The sequence below is a fragment of the Biomphalaria glabrata genome, chromosome 7, assembly GCF_947242115.1.
Source record: "Biomphalaria glabrata chromosome 7, xgBioGlab47.1, whole genome shotgun sequence".
NCBI classification, from domain to species: Eukaryota; Metazoa; Mollusca; class Gastropoda; family Planorbidae; genus Biomphalaria; species Biomphalaria glabrata.
The window spans coordinates 4,936,147-4,956,163 of record NC_074717.1 but is presented as its reverse complement, the minus strand read 5'-3'; the positions used below and the strand labels follow the sequence as shown (position 1 = coordinate 4,956,163).

The 20,017-nt window shown below is 36.7% G+C and overlaps 1 protein-coding gene across 3 annotated transcripts; it reads left to right on the top strand.

Annotated features, from left to right (window-relative positions):
* The first annotated feature begins 9,194 nt into the window (after positions 1 to 9,194).
* Positions 9,195 to 15,521, top strand: LOC106051007 (ankyrin repeat and KH domain-containing protein 1-like). Of its 3 annotated transcripts, none has more exons than XM_013206119.2 (2): positions 9,195 to 9,285; positions 12,510 to 15,521. In XM_013206119.2, exon 2 carries the CDS (start codon positions 12,546 to 12,548, stop codon positions 14,826 to 14,828), a length of 2,283 nt encoding a protein of 760 aa, XP_013061573.2. In that variant the 5' UTR covers positions 9,195 to 9,285; positions 12,510 to 12,545; the 3' UTR covers positions 14,829 to 15,521. The 3 variants fall into 3 exon arrangements, with proteins under 3 accessions (XP_013061573.2, XP_013061572.2, XP_055893013.1); XM_013206118.2 differs by having other exon boundaries at positions 9,217 to 9,376; XM_056037038.1 differs by lacking the exon at positions 9,195 to 9,285 and adding an exon at positions 10,421 to 11,473.
* Positions 15,522 to 20,017: the final 4,496 nt, after the last annotated feature.

Here is a 20,017-nt window from a genome sequence, read left to right as displayed (position 1 = left end):
ATATTTTTTTGGTTTTATAAATTTTAATTTCTGTTATATAAAAATAGCATGCATTTTTCTAAAATTATATACCTAATAAAACATTTTCTGATTACATGCAAAAAAAAGTTATTGGAGTTTAATCATAACAAGATAGTGAAACACAAATGACCAAAATAAATAATTCCGTCGGAACGGGGAAAATAATTACGGAGAGGGAGAGTAAACAACACAGAGAAATTGCCTGTTAGAGGTATGTACTACTGCAGACCTGCCACATCACCAGAAAATTCCCCAGTGGACACTGATAAAGGGAGACTATAATGAATTTTGTTTCCATTTTAACGAAGCTCGACCCTGGCAGCGCCAGAGAATGAATACTCGTTCATTTTGTAGATTATAACGATAATAATAAATTCATCCACATAGTGCTGTTCAATATAGGTTCAAGGCTCCTATAGTTCAATAGATCGATCTATCACGACGCTCTTGAATAAACTAACTATTGTTTAGTAAATCTATTTCCGTTTCTAATTTTAGACTACCAAAACGAGGCAAAATAAACTTTTCAAATTTTCACGCAAAATATTTCATTATAATATGACTTGTAATGAGTCCATCGCTTTTTGGCGAACATACCAAATAATCAGTTGAGGCAATAAAGCGCAGCGCTATATAGGGGACATCAGGGCCGGATTTAAGTATGTGGTGGCCCCTACACTTTTCCCAAAGCTTTAAATAAGAATCCGGTTATTTATAATAAAACTAATATCTAAAATCATGCCATATTACACAGAAATAGACTAGTAAATTAAATCTATTTGTCTACTTAAAAAAAAAAAGTAGAGTTTCGATATTTTTGGGTTTGTGGAGGTCAAGGCCATATGTTGACCCATTGCCGTAGATCCGAAACTGCATTTCTATATTACTAGCACAGTACAGGTGGACACTTCTTGTCAATCAAAAGATTAAAAGTAGTGTCGGTAAAAAAAATAGCAAAAAAAAAAAAAAAAAAAAAACCGCTAAAGCTGCTGTACCATAAAAAAAAATTCAGACAGTTAAAATCTTCTTTGTGGAGACACTTTTTTGTGGAGACAATTTTTTTGTGGAGACACTTTTTTGTGGAAACACTTTTTGTGGAGACACTTTTTTATGGAAAGACTTTTTGTGGAGACACTTTTTGTGGAGACACTTTTTGTGGAGACACTTTTTGTGGAAACACTTTTTGTGGAGACACTTTTTGTGGAAACACTTTTTTGTGGAGACAATTTTTTTGTGGAGACACTTTTTTGTGGAGAAAAGTTTTTATGGAGACTCTTTTTTGTGGAGACACTTTTTATGGCGACACTTTTTTGTTGAAACACTTTTTTGTGGATACATTTTTTTAGTGGAGACACTTTTTTGAGGAGGCACTTTTTGTGGAGACACTTTTTTGTGGAGGCACTTTTTTGTGGAGACACTTTTTTGTGGACACACTTTTTTGTGGAGACACTTTTTGTGGAGGAACGTTTTTGTGGAGACACTTTTTGTGAAGGCACCTTTTTGTGGAGACCCTGCCTGCCCTGCCCCCAGCACTAGTGGACACGTAGAATGGTTAGCTCATTAAGGTGCTCTGGCTTTTCATTATAAATGTACCGGTGATTAAAATAAATATTTTGTGTTTATTCTTTCAGCTCGCTTCACATTGAACTGTTGTATCCTTTCCACACCACATGGTGATGGTCAATGGAAAAAAAAAACGTGATGGCAACACATTCAAGAATACGCCTACACACATACCAATAAACTCTTCACCCTGGACATTTTTACAAAACTTATATCAAATCACTCTGTCTGTCTGTCTGTCTGGTAAAAAGTGTGTACACGTTCTTTCTTGTACACCCATTCTCGGATCAAGCTAAAACTTCGTACAATTATTCATTGACATAGACAAGACATAAATAAATTTAAAAAACAAACAAACAATTAGACTTTTAATTAATGGTAATTAATTATTTTGTTATAGCAACAAGGGTAACTAATACTGCAGTATTCACATATAGGGCTAAATTTGTTGGGTTTAGTCCCCTTAAATAATTGTTAACGCTACTTCCCCCCTCACGTATTCTCGGATCAAGTTGATACTCTAAACAATTATTTATTGTACCTAACAAAACTTGAACCAATAAACACAAAATAATTAGTCAATTAATTTTTTTAGTTAATTATTATGATTGTTATCGGAAAAGAGAAATAGCTTGCACATTATTGGGAGATATAGATTTAAGGACTCAGTTCTTCCCCTTTAGATAAGCTTTATTCTTTTTTTTTTCTTTAAAGGATTTTTATATTTTTGTTGTTATATAATAACCTTACCTCATAGTCTTCAATATCTATAACAGTGGCGCCATAAGGTTGGTGTTATCAGGTGACGCCCCTGCTCCATACAAACCTGTAGTGGTAAATTATTTATTTGATAATTAGCTACGGTCAAATAAAATATTCATCCCTCTCATTATTTTTGAACCTGCTGTTTTAAAAATTAACTAAAACTCAAGTCACGGGTAAGTTGGATCTATTCTCTACTTTGGCTCTATTTCTTTTGCAGACGGCTAACGCATTGGTCTCGAAGCCTGAAACACCAACACTGGTACATTGAACTGTCAAGAGTGTTAACGTGGTAAAGGCCTTTGGTCGTTGTGCTGGCTACATGATGCGGTAATCGCCTTTGTCAGACACGATATTCTTTTACAATTCTACCTTTTTTAATTCAATATTTTGAAGTTGAAAGATTTTACGAATATGCATAATATAGCTGCACAATTCGATACATTTTAATGACCTGACCCTGGCTAGGTAGCTGAGGTCTATATTCGAAACATTATCGGAATTTCCTAAATAATATGAGCACAGAATCTCGTGTTTTTCAAAGACTTTAAATAATTTTTTTAGGTGTCACTAAATTGCAAAATGGAATGTCTACTTTCAGGATGAGTGGTGAGTCCTCAACAAAATCGAGATAGATAGGCCAATATAGGCCTGAATCACATTAGATAAGTGACTTCACGGTCAGTTAGCCTAGAGTTCGAAGAGCGCGATAAGCAAATTAAGCTATGAGAGCGTGCCAAGAATTCAACGCAATCTTCAGAAAATTGTCATTTATCAAGCTTGACTAACAAAAGGAAGAAACCGTGATAATGCTTGATCAATTCGGCGTCTATTGAGTAACATTTTAAAGATCGGACATTGCCTAAAGTAGTTCCTGTCAAAACAGTTTCACCAAGGACGTCTTCCGCATCAATTGTAGTCCCGTCACTGAAAGCAAAGATCCATGACCAGAAGATGGACATCAAAATCAGGTCAGCACCCGAGTCAACAGGGGACGTAGAGGCTCAGTCATAAAGCGGTCGGATTTCTAGATTTCGGGTTCAAATATTAATGAAGACTGGGATTTTGATATCGGGATTTTTAGGACCCCCCACACACACACACACACAAACTCTATAAGGTACCTGACCTTAGTTGAAAAAGTAAAGCATTTGGTCGTAGTGCTGGTCACTTGACACTCTCGTTAACCTCTGACATAGAAATTGGGGGTCATAGTTCATACGTTTAGCTGATTCTGTTCAAGATTAAATTAGAAAGTCTCTCAACTTTGCAAGTTTTCTTAATTTTTAGGAGACTGACTTTTATTGGAGTCCTAAATTTGTTCTACACACTTCCCCGGCATAAACTGTTTCATGAGACTTAAGTTTCAAGTGTAAATGACCTAATCACGGTTATGGAGAGTGTGTTTACGTGTTTCCCGGTGAAGACTGGGATTTTGAATTTCGGGATTTTTAGGGCGCCCCTGAGTCCACCCAACCCGTTTATATTGAACTATTTGAGTAATTTTTTTTTCTATTAAACTAAGCATTAAAAAAAATTAAGGTTTGGTTTGACTGCTTCACATCTTGGGGCCAAACCTCCTCCGAGACCCTAGCAAATTAGCCTGAGGCTTCGCAGCCTCATTTTCCATCTGTCACCACGAGAAGGTTAATATAAGCTTTGCAATAGTCCTGAGTTTAATGGAAATCGGTGTATATATAACAATGCCATATGCCCCACAGAGAGCCCTGCGCTCAATGGACTTAACGCTTTTAGTGGTGCCACGTTTCTCCCTCAAAAGCTACGGTCTGTGGGCTTTTTCAGTGAACGGACCAAAGGTTTGGAACTCACTTCCCATTGATCTCAGACAGACAATATGCTACACCACTTTTAAGAAGAACATTAAGACCTACCTGTTTAAAACTTTTTTTTTGATTAGTTTGTCATGTCAGCTGTCATGTTTGTGTTTGTAATGTTATTACAGCGCCTTGAGCCTACATTTTGTTTGTTATCGGCGCGTTATAAATAAAATTATTATTATTATTATTATTATAAAAGAGCGAGTATTCATTCTCTGGCGAAGCCAGGGTCGAGTTTCGTTAAAGGGAAACAAAATTCATCGTAGTCACTTTATCAGTTTCCACCAAGGAATTTTCTGGTGATGTGGCAGGTCTGCAGAAGTACCGCCCTCTGACAGGCTAAGAGAATGTTCCTAGGAATGCCAAGGGCCTTGAAGGTATCTGTGAGGTCAGTTGTTATTATTCCCTCGGTTGATATGACAATGGGGGTATATTGTTATTTTATATAATTTCCATAAACGCTTAATCTCCAAGCCAAGGTTCCCATATTTTCGTTGTTTTTCCAACTCAGTTTTTTTTTTAAATTATGAGATAGTGGTACGGCGATGTCAATAATGGTAGCGGCCTTTTCTTTTTTATCGATGAGCAGCAGATCAGGGCGATTAAAATCTACCGTTTTGTCAGTCAAAATAGGCCTATCCCAGTACAGGAGATGATCCGTAGACTCGAGAACCTCTTGTGGTGAGTATTTACTATTATTATTATTATTATTATTATTATTATGTTAGAAATGAACGAGTAGTCATTCTCTGGCGCTGCCAGGGTCGAGTTTCGCTAAAGAGAAACAAAATTCATCGTAGTCCCTTTAACAGTTTCCACTGAGGAATTTTCTGGTGATGTGGCAGGTCTGCAGCAGTACCGCCCTCTGACAGGCAACGAAGATGTTCCTAGGAATGTTAAGGGCCTTGAAGGTGTCTGTGAGGTCAGTTGTTATTATCCCCTCGGTTGATATAACAATGGGGTATATTGTTATTTTGGACAATTTCCATAGACGCTTAATCTCCAAGCCTAGGTTCCCATATTTTCTTTGTTTTTCTATCTCAGTTTTTCTCAAATTATGAGACAGTGGTACGGCGATATCGATAATGGTAGCGGTTTTTTCTTTTTTATCAATGAACAGCAGATCCGGGCGATTGAAATCTACCGTTTTGTCGGTCAGAATAGGCCTGTCCCAGTACAGCAGATGTTCAGTAGACTCGAGAACCTCTTGCGGAGAGTATTTATAATAAGGGGGAGTGTCCTTACCGATCAATTTGTACGTCAAAGCCAGGTGTTGGTGTATTAACTTTGCAACTTGGTTATGGCGACCTAGGTAGGCTGATTCTGATAGGGCTGGACATCCTGCCATAATGTGTTCAATCGACTCGCCCACATTTCCACATTTTCGGCATTTGTCGACAACATTGAGTTTCAGGATATGCTTCTCGTAATTTTTTGTCCTGATTACTCTGTCCTGTATTGCTGTAACAAAGCCTTCTGTTTCAGGGTAGAGATGACCTGCTTTGAGCCATGTTAAGGAAGCAGCCTTGTCGATGTTGTCCCCATGTAATGAAGCCGGAAATTTTCCGTGGAGTGTTTTTTCTTCCCATTGGCGAATCTCATGCCCTGCGTCGTCCAAACCGATATTGACATCAGCATTGTGTAGGTTCAGAGGGGTTGCATCGGAGTCGTATTTCCGTAGGAAGGAAACTAATTTGTTGCTGGAGGCGAGCAGTTTTGATCGTATTTTTAAAACTTGCATCTTACACAATTTGAAGATGTTCTGCAATCCACGACCTCATCCTTCCTGGGCAGGTATAACCTTATGGTGGAGGACTTGGGGTGTAGGCATCGAAACTTGGTTAGTAATTTTCTAGTGAGTCTGTCAATGTCATGTAGGTCGGTGTCAGTCCATTTGATCACACCGAACGTGTAAAGGAGCACAGGGACGGCCCAGCTGTTTATTGCAGTGATGAGATTACTGCCAGACAGTTTGGTGTTGAGGATTTTATTAACTCTTTGCCTATATTTGCCAAGAAAGTCCTCTTTTAATTTCTTATGGTTTATCTTGGCATTCTGGTTTATTCCAAGATATTTATAAATAGAGGCGGAGTTCAATTCCTCGATGCCTTCAAATTCAATGTTTGTGTTCGTTGCCTTGCCCTTTTTAATGCTTATGATGCCACACTTATCCAGGCCAAAAGACATACAGATATCGTCACTAAAGCATTTTACCGTTTTGATTAAGGTGTGTAATTTTTGCTCGGTTTCTGCATATAGTTTTAGATCATCCATGTATAATAAGTGGGACACACATTTTGTACATTTAGTGTCAACCCTAAAACCGTTTGTAGAGTCTTGGAGTAATGTAGATAGAGGATTAATCGCTAGGCAGAACCAGAGTGGAGATAGTGAGTCACCCTGGTATATACCTCTTCTTATGTGCACAGAACCTAGTTTATCACGATTATTATTATTATTACTATTATTATTATTATTATACGAAGGGGAGTGAGGGATAACAGATCACGAAGCGGACTTTCCTCAAGTAAAGACTTCGGTGCGGTACATACCCTTAGACAAGACCAGTGATGCCCAAAATACGGCCCGCGGGCCAGATCCGGCCATCGACTTTATTCCATCCGGACTGCCTAAACGTCGGCACAAAGTGTAGAAATTCCCCTTTCCAGAAAAAGGTTGAAAAAATGTATGTATGCCTACGTTAGAGAACCAACTATTTCTCTGACGGATTTGTACCATTCGTGCACTTATGAACTACTAGGAAAAGTGAACGGATCTCTATTTTCTCTCTCTCCCTCTCTCTCTCTCTCCCTCTCTCTCCCTCTCTCTCTTCCTATCCCTCTCTCTCTCCCTCTCTCTCCCTCCCTCTCCCTCTCCCCCCTCTCTCTCTCTCTCCCTCTCTCTCTCTCCCTCCCTCTCTCTCTCTCTCCCCCCCTCCCTCTCTCTCTCTCCCTCTGCCTCTCCCTCTCTCTCCCCCTCCCTCTCCCTCTCTCTCTCCCTCTTCCTCTCTCTCTTTCTCTGTGTGTTTGTGTGTGTGTGGAACATGATAATACGCCAGCATGTTTGTTTTACAAAGAAAGTCTGGCTGTTTACACGCAAAAAAAAAAAAAGCTACCTACTATAAAAATGGCGTCACGAAACAACCACGGCGGCATTCTTGGTTTAAAAGATTGGTTCAACTACTTCTGAAGATCGCCTGATTGATGAGAATATTTGACAATGTAGGAGAATACCAAGAAAGACACCAGAAAGTGAGTCGGTGGTGAAGCTAGCTACAATGTTACTCATTTTCAAAGTAGAGAAATAAAGTCATTTTTGACGAATGAAAAAAAAACAACACCTTAACGTCAAATAGTCCATTAATTAATGTAAATTCTAGATCCACGGGTTTCTGATAAAAATGTATTTTCAGGTAAATTTCATTTTATACGAGGACATCCCTGTTTGCGCTTTCCCCGTAATGGCCTCCATTTCATCGCAAGTCTTGGTATGAGTAATTTATTTTGTCGGAGAATATGTCCTGCAAACCTCATGCAACACTCTGTCACAACCTCACTAAGTGGTCGACTCCCTGTTCCTTGATTGAAACCCGATCTCTTTAACTGACTCCTAAAATCCGTCTTAGCTATCTTTGTTGAGCCAAATTTAGTCTTTTTTTTTTATTTCAGCAGATTATCTTATCTTATCTTATATAATACAGACGTTACTTCAAAAAAGAAGATGATTACGTCCTACGCGTCATGCATTTAGATTACATCCATGCTATACACTGCACTTTAAAAATGGAGCCCAGCTACTGGTAGAAATTTGTAACCTCTTTTGGCCAAGTTCTTGAAATTGACTGTAGTTTGCTATAGATTTAAAGTAAGTTGTATCGTCAAAACCATCTTTTTGGAAGTTTTAAACTAAAAAATCTCTGAAGTTTATCTTTATCTACGCTCATAGAATTTGATGACTGTAGTTTGCTTTAGATTAATATTGATGAGGGGGGTTTTAACCTCAAAACTATCTGTAGGGGGATTTTAAACTTAAAGCCTTTTGGAGGAGGGGGTTTAAACTCAAAACCACCCATGGCTACGCTCGTAGAATTTTGAGTGTGTAGTTTGCTTTTTTATATTGAAGAGGTGTTTTTTAAATTTTACAAACAAACATTTTACAAACACTAAATAGCAGCGTCGGACTTAACCATTGTGACCAAGAAGCCATGGAAAAAGAACAAGTAATCTACTATCTATATTTACAGGTCTCTAAATAGCAGTGCCGGAGTTAACAATTATGGGGCCATATGCGAAACGGATTTCGCGGGGCCAAGTTTTGGTAGGGAAGCGGATAATAAGTGAAATTTAAGAGTTTGTATAAGAAAAAAAAATCGTCTCTGCATTTTATTCATTACTGCGTACAGAATTACTTTACGAGCCTTGCGTGTAGCAAAGTCATAAAGTATATCATAATAATTGTTTCCTACATAGATCACGCTCAATAGCAAGAATTACCAAATGTTTTAATCTATCTTTGAAAATTGTTGACCTCCAGTTATTCCTAATTAGTTTGAGGCGCGAGAAGCTTCTTTCACCAGATTACACAATTACACAATATACACCTAGATTTAGCGCGTGTCCTATGAAAGTGCGGGGCCCACTGCGATCGCATAGTTTGCAGTGGCCTAAGGCCGGTTCTGTAAAAGAGTGGCGTATGCTACGCCGCCGGTCGACTTGTAGAGATAAAGTAAGTTCCCCTTTCAGGCCTTGTGGTCTAGATCTATAGGTCATCTGAGAAAATAGACCGTAAAAAAACTAAATTTTTTTTTAACTTAATGATAATTTGCGATGGTAGAACCCTTTTAAATGTAGGTTATGAGCCTACTGGTTTCGGTAAGACCACAGAAAGAACCCTATCAGGCGTAGGAGGTATAATATAAACTTTTACGTCTTGCATGTAGATTTGTAAGGGGGATATTTTTTTAGGGCGCACCGGTGCAGTGGATAGATCTAGGCATCTGATTGGCTTCCTGTAGATACTATATATAGATACAGCTCTCCTAGATCTAAATACGAATGTCAACACAAGAGTAAGGATTCTTATCCTTGGCATATCCACGTTGGTAAATTCGGACGTAGTATTATCATCATTTATGCTAGATCTATATTTATATATAGTCTAGATCTACAATCTATCTACTCTTATGAATTTAGGTAAATTATTATAGATGATCTAGTCAATCTAAATCTAGATTTTCATGATTATATTCTAGCTAGAGTAGGCTACTAGAAGTAATTAGACCTTACAACTTTACTTACTTACCTTACTAATAAAGTTACTTAGCCTTAATTACTACCTTAGGCTTAGGCTAGCCCTAGGCTTAGGCTAGCCTAATTTAGTTATTAGGCTTATTTTTGCCTTAGACTTAGTCAGTCTTACTTAACTTTCTAGATTCTAGATCTAACTCTTACAAGGTTACTAAATGCTCAAATGAAAAATAGTTGTATTTAATTAAATAACTCTATTTAAATAGCTTAATTGTGTCAAGTTGTAACTCAGCATTGAGTTGAGTATTTCCAATTTGACTTTTTTCTTACTTGTCAAACAAACAATTGTTTTTGTGCCTTTTTATGATGCTATGAAACCAATTAAGCTGTAGACTCTAGGAACCTTTTAGAGGATGCCACCCTGATAAAAAAGATAAAGGTTTGAAAACTCAACAATAATGTTCAGAATATACCCACAAAATCTTGATCTGTAATATGAATTATAACAGTAAAACTAGTAAAAGCTTCTTCTTCGTACTTATTATTAAGTTGGATTGTTCAGATGACTAGACCAGTATCTGAGATGAACTGCACATTGGTTTCCAGATCAGAAAGCTTTCTATATAGTTGGTGGTGTTTTGGGGCCAGTGTCTTTTGATGAAGAATACAATTTTGAAGGACCTGGTCATCTCTGGTGACACTCCACAAGGGCTAAATTCACTAGTCCCAATTTTCAGCTTCAGGAACATTCTGTTGTGCCTGGTTATCTGAAAAAATTAGTCATTGGTCATAAAGATTATAAAAGGCATTGTCCTTCTTGCTATTTGGATGAGAGCTTGTCCATTTGTTATTTTTTATCTATTCACCATTAGTTTTTTTCATTTGTATTTGTTCTCACACTTGGAAAGTGTGTCAACTTCTCTTTTTCATCTATGATTTCAATCTGTGCAGGTATCCACTGGAGAACAATTGTTTTTTTTTTGCTGTCGTCATTGAGCTTTATAGTGCTGTACTGAGTCGTCTCACATAGAAGGAATCAGTGTTCCAAGCTTTGGAGGCCTTTTTGTTTTGTATCGGTCAGGAAACAGTATGACTGTTTGGCGTACATTGTGATTTGCTAACAAAATAGCTGCTAGCTTCAGTGCTGCCATTTCTGCTCTGTGGCTATAAGAGAGCTCACCAGTTGCTATGAACATGATTTCTTAATTAATTTTTTTTTCCATTGGGACATTTGTTGAGAATTCCAGCTCCTTGGTTTGTGGTGACTTTGACCCTATGGTTGTTAGGGCAATGAATTTATAGAAGAGAGTTAGCTAATTTCTTGACCTCTGTAGGATTATAGTCATGGTTTTCTTTCTTCTTATTTATTTAATTAAAAAAAAAATAAACATATTTCTCCAAATGACATATTTCTCTATACATCTGGCTGTGTTAACTTTATATCTCATCTCCCCATGTCTTGCCCATCTGCTTCCAAATCACGGTGCCATGTATTCCTGGGCCATCCCCTTTTCCTCTTTCCTTCGGGGTTCCAGGTTAGGGCTTGTCTTGTTATGTTGGATGCAGGCTTGCGAAGGGTGTGATTTATCTATCTCCAGCATCTCTAAAGAATATCTACTTCAATGGGCTGCTGCTTTGTTTTTTTGCCACAGTTCCTCATTCGAGATCTTGTCTGGTCAGTGGATCATAAGAATCTTCCTCATGCAGGTATTGATGAATAACTGGATTTTTTTCATGGTGATGATGGTGGTTTTCCACATCTCTGCTCAAAAAAGTAGTATTGGTTTAAAAAAAGTATTAAAGAGCCTGATCTTGGTGGTGGTGCTTATTTCCCTAGATCACAAGGTGTTCTTCAGAAGATGAAAGGCTGCTCGAGCTTTACCAATTTGGGTTCTGACATCTTCATCTGTTCCTCCATGGTTGTCTAGGATACTGCTGAGATAGGGGAAGCTTTCCACCTCTTCCAGCGCCTCACCTTGGACTGTAATGGGTGTATTGTTGGATGCCTTTATCTTGAACACCTTGCTCTTCTCTCTATTTATGGTAAGACCCATTCTAGCTGAATTGTCTGCAACAACATTTATCTTTTCCTGCATCTGCTGAGTCACTGGTTTTCCAGGCTGGATGAATTTTATTAATAAATTATAACTTGAAATGCAGCTTTAAATTACTTTTTTTTTTACTATTCAACTCACTGGTTAGAAATTAGTTTTAAAAATGAAAAATTTGAAGTTAATGAATTTTCAAAAATGAAATACTGTATACTGAAGCAGGGGGTCTACGAAAACCAGCAAAATGGCAAAGGGGTCTATGACACTTAAAAATTTGGGAACCACTGTTCTAGACCTAGCCTAATGAGGCTAATGCTTAGGAGTCAGGTTTATACTTTTTATTGAACTTAATTCTATTAACTTTTTAAGTTAAAGATTTTTAATTTTTAGATCTAGTCTAGAATCTATTGATCTATATTGTTTGTAGATCTAATTCTTTGATTATCTAACAATGGGAGCTCTCCATATAGTTTTTTTTTTTAGTTATATAACTCAACGTTAAATATTAACTTACTTACTTCTAACAAAGTCATCAGAACTGTCTCATTACCCAGTCTGAGCACAATAATAAATATACAATAACTTAATGATCTTAACTCAACTGACATCAAAGCTAATAATAGTAAAACTGTACTACAAATTAATCCCAACTGTAGTTGACTTCAAACTCTCTTGAACTAACTTTCTCTCTCTGTCTTCTCTCTTATCTTTAACTCTTAAATATTGCTCACATTCTCATGTAGTGAACAATCTTTGCAAAATGGTATATTAATTAAATTAAATAAAACATAATAAATTTTACCTTAAGTGCAATATTGTCAGTTACAGTATTCTTATATAAAATTTACTTTTAATTTATTCAAAAAGAAACAATAAAGCCGAAACACAATGACTTCAACACACACATAAACACAAACATGTGCATACATAAGCACTGATATACAGAAAAGTCACAATGCCAATACTTCCAATAGTATTTTAGAATTCCACAGACAATTGCATTAAATTTTTTTTATTTTTTTTTTCAGACACCTTCGAATTGAATAGCTGATGTTAAAAATAAAATGGAGGAAACTAAGGACCAAGTTCAGCTTGATGACTCCATCTTGCTTAGAACAATTTCTTCCGGTTGTTTGTCAGACATTAACAATCTTTTGAAATTGTGTGATCACAAAACTACACCCTTCTCTAGCCACGCCTTGAACCTGGCAGTTCTTCAAGCTTGTAATATAGGCAATGCCCATTTACTTCAGTTCCTCCTCCAAGATGGTATCCGGTTGGAACTCAGAGATGGCAATGGAAACACTCCTCTGTTGATTAGCTCCACCAAAGGTTTTACAGACGTTGTGGTTAAACTCTTGAGCATGGGCGCTGACATCAATGCTAAAAATAACAATGGTGATACTGCACTTATGCTGGCCACATCAAGAGAAGTAATTCAGTTTCTACTAGAAAACCAACATTTGCAACCGCATGCACAAAACTCAACTGGAAACACAGCTTTAATTTCAGCCATCGAAAAATCTTATGTCGAGAAGGTCGAATTGTTGATCAATGCTGTGGTTAACCTTAACAGGCAAGTTTCAAAGAGTACTTTAACTTTGCAGCCTGGTTGCCTTGTCAGTAGTTCAGTTGAAAGTGTTATTGAGTGCGCTGTCAGTCAAGCTTTTGAGAGCAATAACACAAAGGCGCTCATCTTTCTCATATCTGAATGTGGTGCACATTCCACAGCTGTGATTCAAAAGCCTGAAACATTCCTAAAAGCTGTAAAATTAGGAGACATTCAGCTCATTGAGCTAATGTTAGACTCAGGGCTTGATGTTGACAGAGTCCATGACAGTAAGACTCCATTAATGTGCGCTGTTCACCTTGAGGTTATCAACTTTTTATTAAACAAAGGAGCCAATGTAAATTTTAAAACAAACACAACACCTTTGATAAATGCATTATCATGGAATTATTTCTCAGATATCTATCGGGCTTTTCACCCTCAACTAAGCTCCAAAGAGATGGAAGAAAAAATAATACTTGTGGCAGATTCCTTTCTAAAACATGGTGCACATTTGGAAGACGTTGATGAGTGTGGGTGTACTGCTTTGATAGAAGCCTCAAAAGGTTGTTTTAGCGCAGATGTTCTAAAATATTTACTTGATAAGGGAGTCAACATCAACAAAAAGGAAAATGAAGGTTTAACAGCACTGCATTTTGCAGCGAAGTATCACAAATTTGATTTAGCTGAGGTTTTATTAAAATATGGTGCTCTTGTTAATCTTAAAAGCTGTGATGGTTGCACCCCTCTACATCACGCTGTTAGAGATTTACATATTGTTAAATTGTTTCTGGAGAATCGGGCAAATGTGAACTCTGAGGATGACTTGGGAAACACACCACTATCACTAGCATCTAAGTTTTCTGGAGACAGGGTTAATGTTGTCCAACTTCTGATTTCGTATGGCTCTGATGTCAACCACAAAAACATTTCTGGCATGTCTCCATTATGGCTGGCTGCCCAAAATCTCAACACTAAATGCTTTGAATTGTTACTTAATGCTAAGGCTGATTTAGGCCCTGATCAACTGCAGCAGAAATCAGCGCTGTCCATTTTGCTCAACAAATGGTTACCCAGTGAACAAGCTCAGCGAATGGCTGAAACACTTATAGATCATGGGGCAAGTGCAGAATTTGTCAGACCTGATGTAATCCATCGACTCATTGCTTCTGGCAATGATGGCACTCTGGTTCAGAAACTTATGAAAGCTGGCATTTGTCCAACAGTCTTAGTTCTTAAGAAAACTATTTTTAACTGGCCTGAAACTTCAATATCGCCACTTGCTGTCTCCCTCATTTTAGATAGTGTTGACTTCACTCACTATATAATCAACAATTGGTATCTAACCAAGTCAGACATCAAAATTTTATCCAGAAACAAAGAAATCTTAAATTGTTTAGAGAAACACAAAACTAAAACTCTTCCATATCTCCAGGAAGTTTCTCAGCAGCCAATGAGGTTGGAGCTTTTGAGCTTTATCACCATCTCTTCTGCTTTAGGTTCTAACAGAGACAGACATCAAAGGGTTCGTAACTCAAGACTCCCAGTACCATTTCAGGACAAGCTCTTGTTCACAAAACTAGAGGTGAAGGTCCTTGATGCAATAGTTGGAAGGGGACTCATTTTTCTTCACCAACTGACCAAATACCAGGCAGAGCAAGAAGACAAAGACTCACAGTTTTATGAGTTGTATGTGGATTTCTGTAAGCGTTATAGTTCTTGCAGGCATGACCGTCTTTCAGTACCTTCAACATTATCTAGGTTGGGTATCAATATTAAATATTTAAAAGGTCAATGAATACATCTATTGTAGCATTTCTAGATTGTTATATTGTACCTAGCCTTTTTTTCTCAATTGATTCTTTGTTGCATTAGATCTTTTGACAGAAATATTGTGTTGTGCTTGGATTTATATGTATTGTTATACTGTGTTTTCAATTTGTTAATCAAGATGGCTACCTATCAAGCATGATGTTAAAGCTAAGTGAACGCTTGATCATGTTAGCCTTAATTAACAACTGATCTATTTCCCACCTCCCTCTCTAAGTCTGTAGTGTCTTTCTCAATTTAATTTTCCCTTATCTCCAGCTTCCAATGGACTCCTGATGACCCTCCCCACATTTGCACTTTTAAAACTTGATATATCTACTTTTCAATCAAAAGCTAAATTAAATCCAGATCTAGATTTAATGTAATTTCGTCTAAAAATGCAGTCTTATTAAAACTGTTTAATAATGGAGCTTTCAATTTTTATTTTATGATAACTATGTATGTATCTGTTGAGTAGTATTCAAAATGTTTAAGAACTGTCAACAAGTAACTTTAATTTCTAAACATACAAACTTATATTTGGATGACTTATAAATTTGAAATACATAATAACAAACAAAATAGCCACAGTTACATAGATTATATGTTTGCAAAGATGTAGAATTGTATTTAAATGTATGATGTTAACTGTAATTAAAGCAAAAACTTTGATCATTCAAAACTATGAATGGTTCTGTTTCTAATGATAATTTGAGCTGAGTTTCTAAGGGTATAAAATAAAACTGTACCTCAAATGAATCTGGACTCTGATACACAGAGAACTAAAACGGCACATTTCCACCCCTAAAGACTAGGGCCTACACTTCATTATTGGTCACTGGGAGTAGAGAATCTCTAAGAATGTTTCTTATAAAAATAAATAGATCATGATGTTCAATGATTAGTAAAAATAAAAAAATTAAATGTTTGAGGTTTTGGGATGACAGTTCAGCTGTTCCTGTGGACATGCTACAGTTGATGACATTTGACAAAATAGTACCAATACTTTTTGTCTTTATTTTTCTCCTGAAGTCTTTTTCAAGTACCAGTACCGTAAAATAGAATAAACAAACCCAATGGGACCCAATCACGGGCAAAAACGAATATAATATATCACATTATTATTACAATAACACCATTGGTGAATATCACCAAGAGATCCATCTGGATAGAATAAGTAAAATAAAAAACACGGTACAAAAACAAAAACTATCAAAAATGTGGTGTACCTTGAGGAATTGTCTTGGGCCTTAAATTATTTATTCATTTACGTAAATGGCCTACCAAATTATATTAGTTCAGGAACAAAAGTTAGATTATTTGAAGATTAGATCATAATGTATAGGGGCACGACATGGCCTAAAGTGTGCCGATGTGTCAAAAAAAACTCAAACTCAAAAATGTATTGAATATAAACAAGCATTATGGTTTATTAAAAGAAGCTTTTACTATTTTAGAAATCAAAGAAGAATATTTATTTTGCCTTGGTTACAACCGTGAGAGGTATAAGAAAGGAACAGTAACATTTTTTTAAAGAATAATATGGCGAGACTATGGATCATCTCATGAAAATGAGATGAATGCCTGGGCATTGGCTGTGTTCGGAACGATGTCGCCTACACAGTACTTCCCTCGGCCACGACAGTTTTGATACAGTTTGGGGTCAGCGGCGTCGCAGGTTCTGCCAGGGTGTAGCGCTGAGTGCTGCAAACTGCTTAAGGATCGATGGTTCCTGATTTTTCCTCCCGAAGCCTTTTCCATGATTGGATATAGCTGCAAGGCATCAGAAGTTTGAATTCAGTCAGAGTTTTCCTTCTCCTAGGTGGGTACCCATTAATAAAATCACTAAATTTATAGAACCTTCATGAAAGACTAAAGAATAGCAATATTAATAAGACCCTTCATGATAGAGCACTTCTGACTAAAGGGTTAAGTACCGGTAGCAATAATACATAAAATACTGAACCATAATTTACAAAAACAAAACCTAATAAACTACTCAAAAAAAATATATAAAGGCACATTTATTTCTAATGCTATATGAGCATCACGGAAGTTGTTGAAAAAAAAATGACAGTAAATATAAAAAGGATTTGCTTCGAGTTCGTTTGTAAAACCTTGCATTTCCTTCAGTCTGATATCGGTATTTTTTGAAGTGGTAATTACCTCAGTAGCACAGAAGGCTGAGAACATAAAATAGTCGTAGAAAATAATGATGGCAAATTCCTAGTTACGCCACTGGATGGAGAGTATGTAATGATAATCTGCGTGTGTAGATAACATTATTTTACTATGTAGCACTGTCTTTTCTCTACATTAAAAAGGGGATAAAACAGTGACAATTAACTAAATTAAGTTGATATTACCTTTTTTAGAGGATACACTGCCAAAATAAATTTAGTCTAGGAAAATGGAAAGAGGACATTCAATTCGGGCCATTATTTTCTTCTATAGGCTAAATGTACCCGAAACTAGCTGTCTAAATGAATGTTTGCTATTTCTAATATCATACACTGCTTGCCCTATTACTAAAGGATGTCATATAAAGGGAGACAACAAAAGAAACAATATAAATGTTTAAATGCCTATGTTCGTATAAGTGTGTACACACATAGATGTGTGTGCACGTTTGATAGAAGTTAATATAAAGAACTGTGGTAATGTAGCAAAGTACAAGGGAAACAACCATAAGCAATGGAGACAAAGTGGAAAAAAATGTGACTACGATGTTTAAAATGTTTTAATATCATTTAAGTTTCTACTTTCACTCTTTGATTGTTTCTATTTAATTAACTATTGTTGACATTCCCACCACATATATTATAAGAACCTTAAATTTAAAAAATATTCATTATATGCTATTGGAAAAAAATAACGCCATGTACAAAGCAATTTAAAACGTTAAAATATTATGACAACCTAAATGTAACTATATGCATTGCTATGTTTTGCAATCATTGTACTTTAAAATGTAACTACTGAATTTGTACGCTTACTAATAAAATATGCATCTTTTTGTTAATAAAAAAATATTTAAAAAGGATGAAGAAAAAAAAGTATAACTAACCAAAATGTGTATACACATTTAGAATTCAAAAGCTGAAAAGCGTTTCTGGATCAATTGGAGAATGCTTTAAAAAAATCATTCAGATTTGGTTCGCACCGTACAGTCACAGATAAAAGAAAAGAGACATAATAAACAATATAAAGTCTGAACAAATCAACGGGCGTTGCCGGTGTGTAACGCTAGTATACTATGTTACGACTAGTACATATTTAACCTCGCTGCTACAAAGTACCCTTTCTGTATTTAACTTTCGTGCTAAAAAAAAAAAGGAAACAATAAGAAATTAGATATTATTAAAGTAAAGTTCCCCTTTTCAGACCTTGTGGTCTATAGGTCAGATGATGTAAAGTTCATCTGTTTATGTGGCCTACGGTTAACGAGGGTGTCATGTGGGAAGCACAACGACCAACCGCCTTTACTTTTCCCTAACTAATGCCAGGTACCCTTTAGAGCTGGGTGGACTCAGATGGCACCCAGAGATCCCGAAATTAAAAATCCCAGTGTTCACCAAAATTCGAACCCAGGATCACCTGTCCGGAAGTCAAGCACTTTACCGCTCAGCCACTGCGCCTCCTATAATTATCCTATGCCAATTTTCTGACACTATTGACAGTCTTGCTAAATGATTACTTGATACGCGATACAGAAAGTCTTAAAACTAATTATTAAAACCAATTATATACTTTAAAAAAGCAGAACGTTCCATATGCCAGGACAAATTTGTACAAATACTCCTTCTTCCCTGTAGCTTTTAGAGCATGGAATGGGTTGCCTGAGCCAGCCTGGAAAACCAGTGACTTGGCAGAACTTAAGTAATTTGTTAACATGCAAGACGCGTAGGACGTAATCATCTTCTTTTTTTAATTAATTAATCATACGTAAGTCTATTCATCATTATAAACCATTTTTAAATTGTCACATAAAACTACATGAAAACCTGGGAAAAATGCCTGGAATATTTTTTAGCCACAATGATACAGAAAGACGTTAACATCTTCAAGAAGATTCTAGTAGCCTGTCAGAGGGCGGTACTGCTGCATGACCAGAAAATGTCTCAGTGGACACTGATAAAGGGACTACAATTAATTTTGTTTCTCTCGAACGAAGCTCGGCCCTGAAGGTGCCAGAGAATGAATATTAGTTCGCAGTTGTTTTGTTTTTTTAAGTATAAAAACGAAAATAATAATAAATTCATTCACAGAGCGCTGTTGTACAATGTAGGGTCAAGGCCCTTACAATACAAAAGATCGATCTATTAGGCACTGTAGAATAAAGTGACTATTTTTTCGTAGATCTATTTCCGTTTCTAATTTTTGACTTCTTCACAGTCCTTCACTTTCGCTACAAAAACTAGACAAAACAAAGCGTTTCAAATCCACTCTCAAAATATTTTATCATAACATTACTACTAGTAATGAGTCGAACGCTTTTAGGCGAACATGTGGAATAATTAGCTGGGTCCGCAGTCGGCCTTAGCAGAGCGCGGGACCCTGGGTGAGTGTCTTATGCGGGGCCCTGAGCCTATATATACCGTGCCACATCACGCTAATGGGCTCGTCCGACTCTAACGCTGTACGCCATATTATTCTACAAATTAAAGCACCTTACGTAGGTGCTGTACTATCGTCCTTTAACTAATTACATACTGGTTGCATGCGGGCTCAGAACGAGACAGCTGGAGGTTACTCACGAAGGCCGCGGGATACACATTTGAGACCAAAAGAAAATCTGCTGCCGAGGACAAACGCAAACGGCGAAAAGAAAATCTCAATCGACCGCCTGCGGACAATGGTTATGCTTGCACTAGATGTGGCAAAATATGTAGGTCACAGCTGGGGCTGCGCAGCCACGGGAAATACTGCATTCCTCACTGATCTTCGGACTCGAAGACAAGCTTTATTATTATAATTACATACTGTATTGTAATTGTTCTTCATAAAATAGTTCACCTTTTAATGTTAATAAACGTAACTAAGGATTCAGAAACATTTTGCATGAAAAATCAACACCACTAGATAATAATAATTTCTTCTAAGCACGCTGGAGTTAGAGAGTATCTATTAAATGCAGACGAGAACCAGAATACTTGCAGTAACCAAATAGTTGTTTAG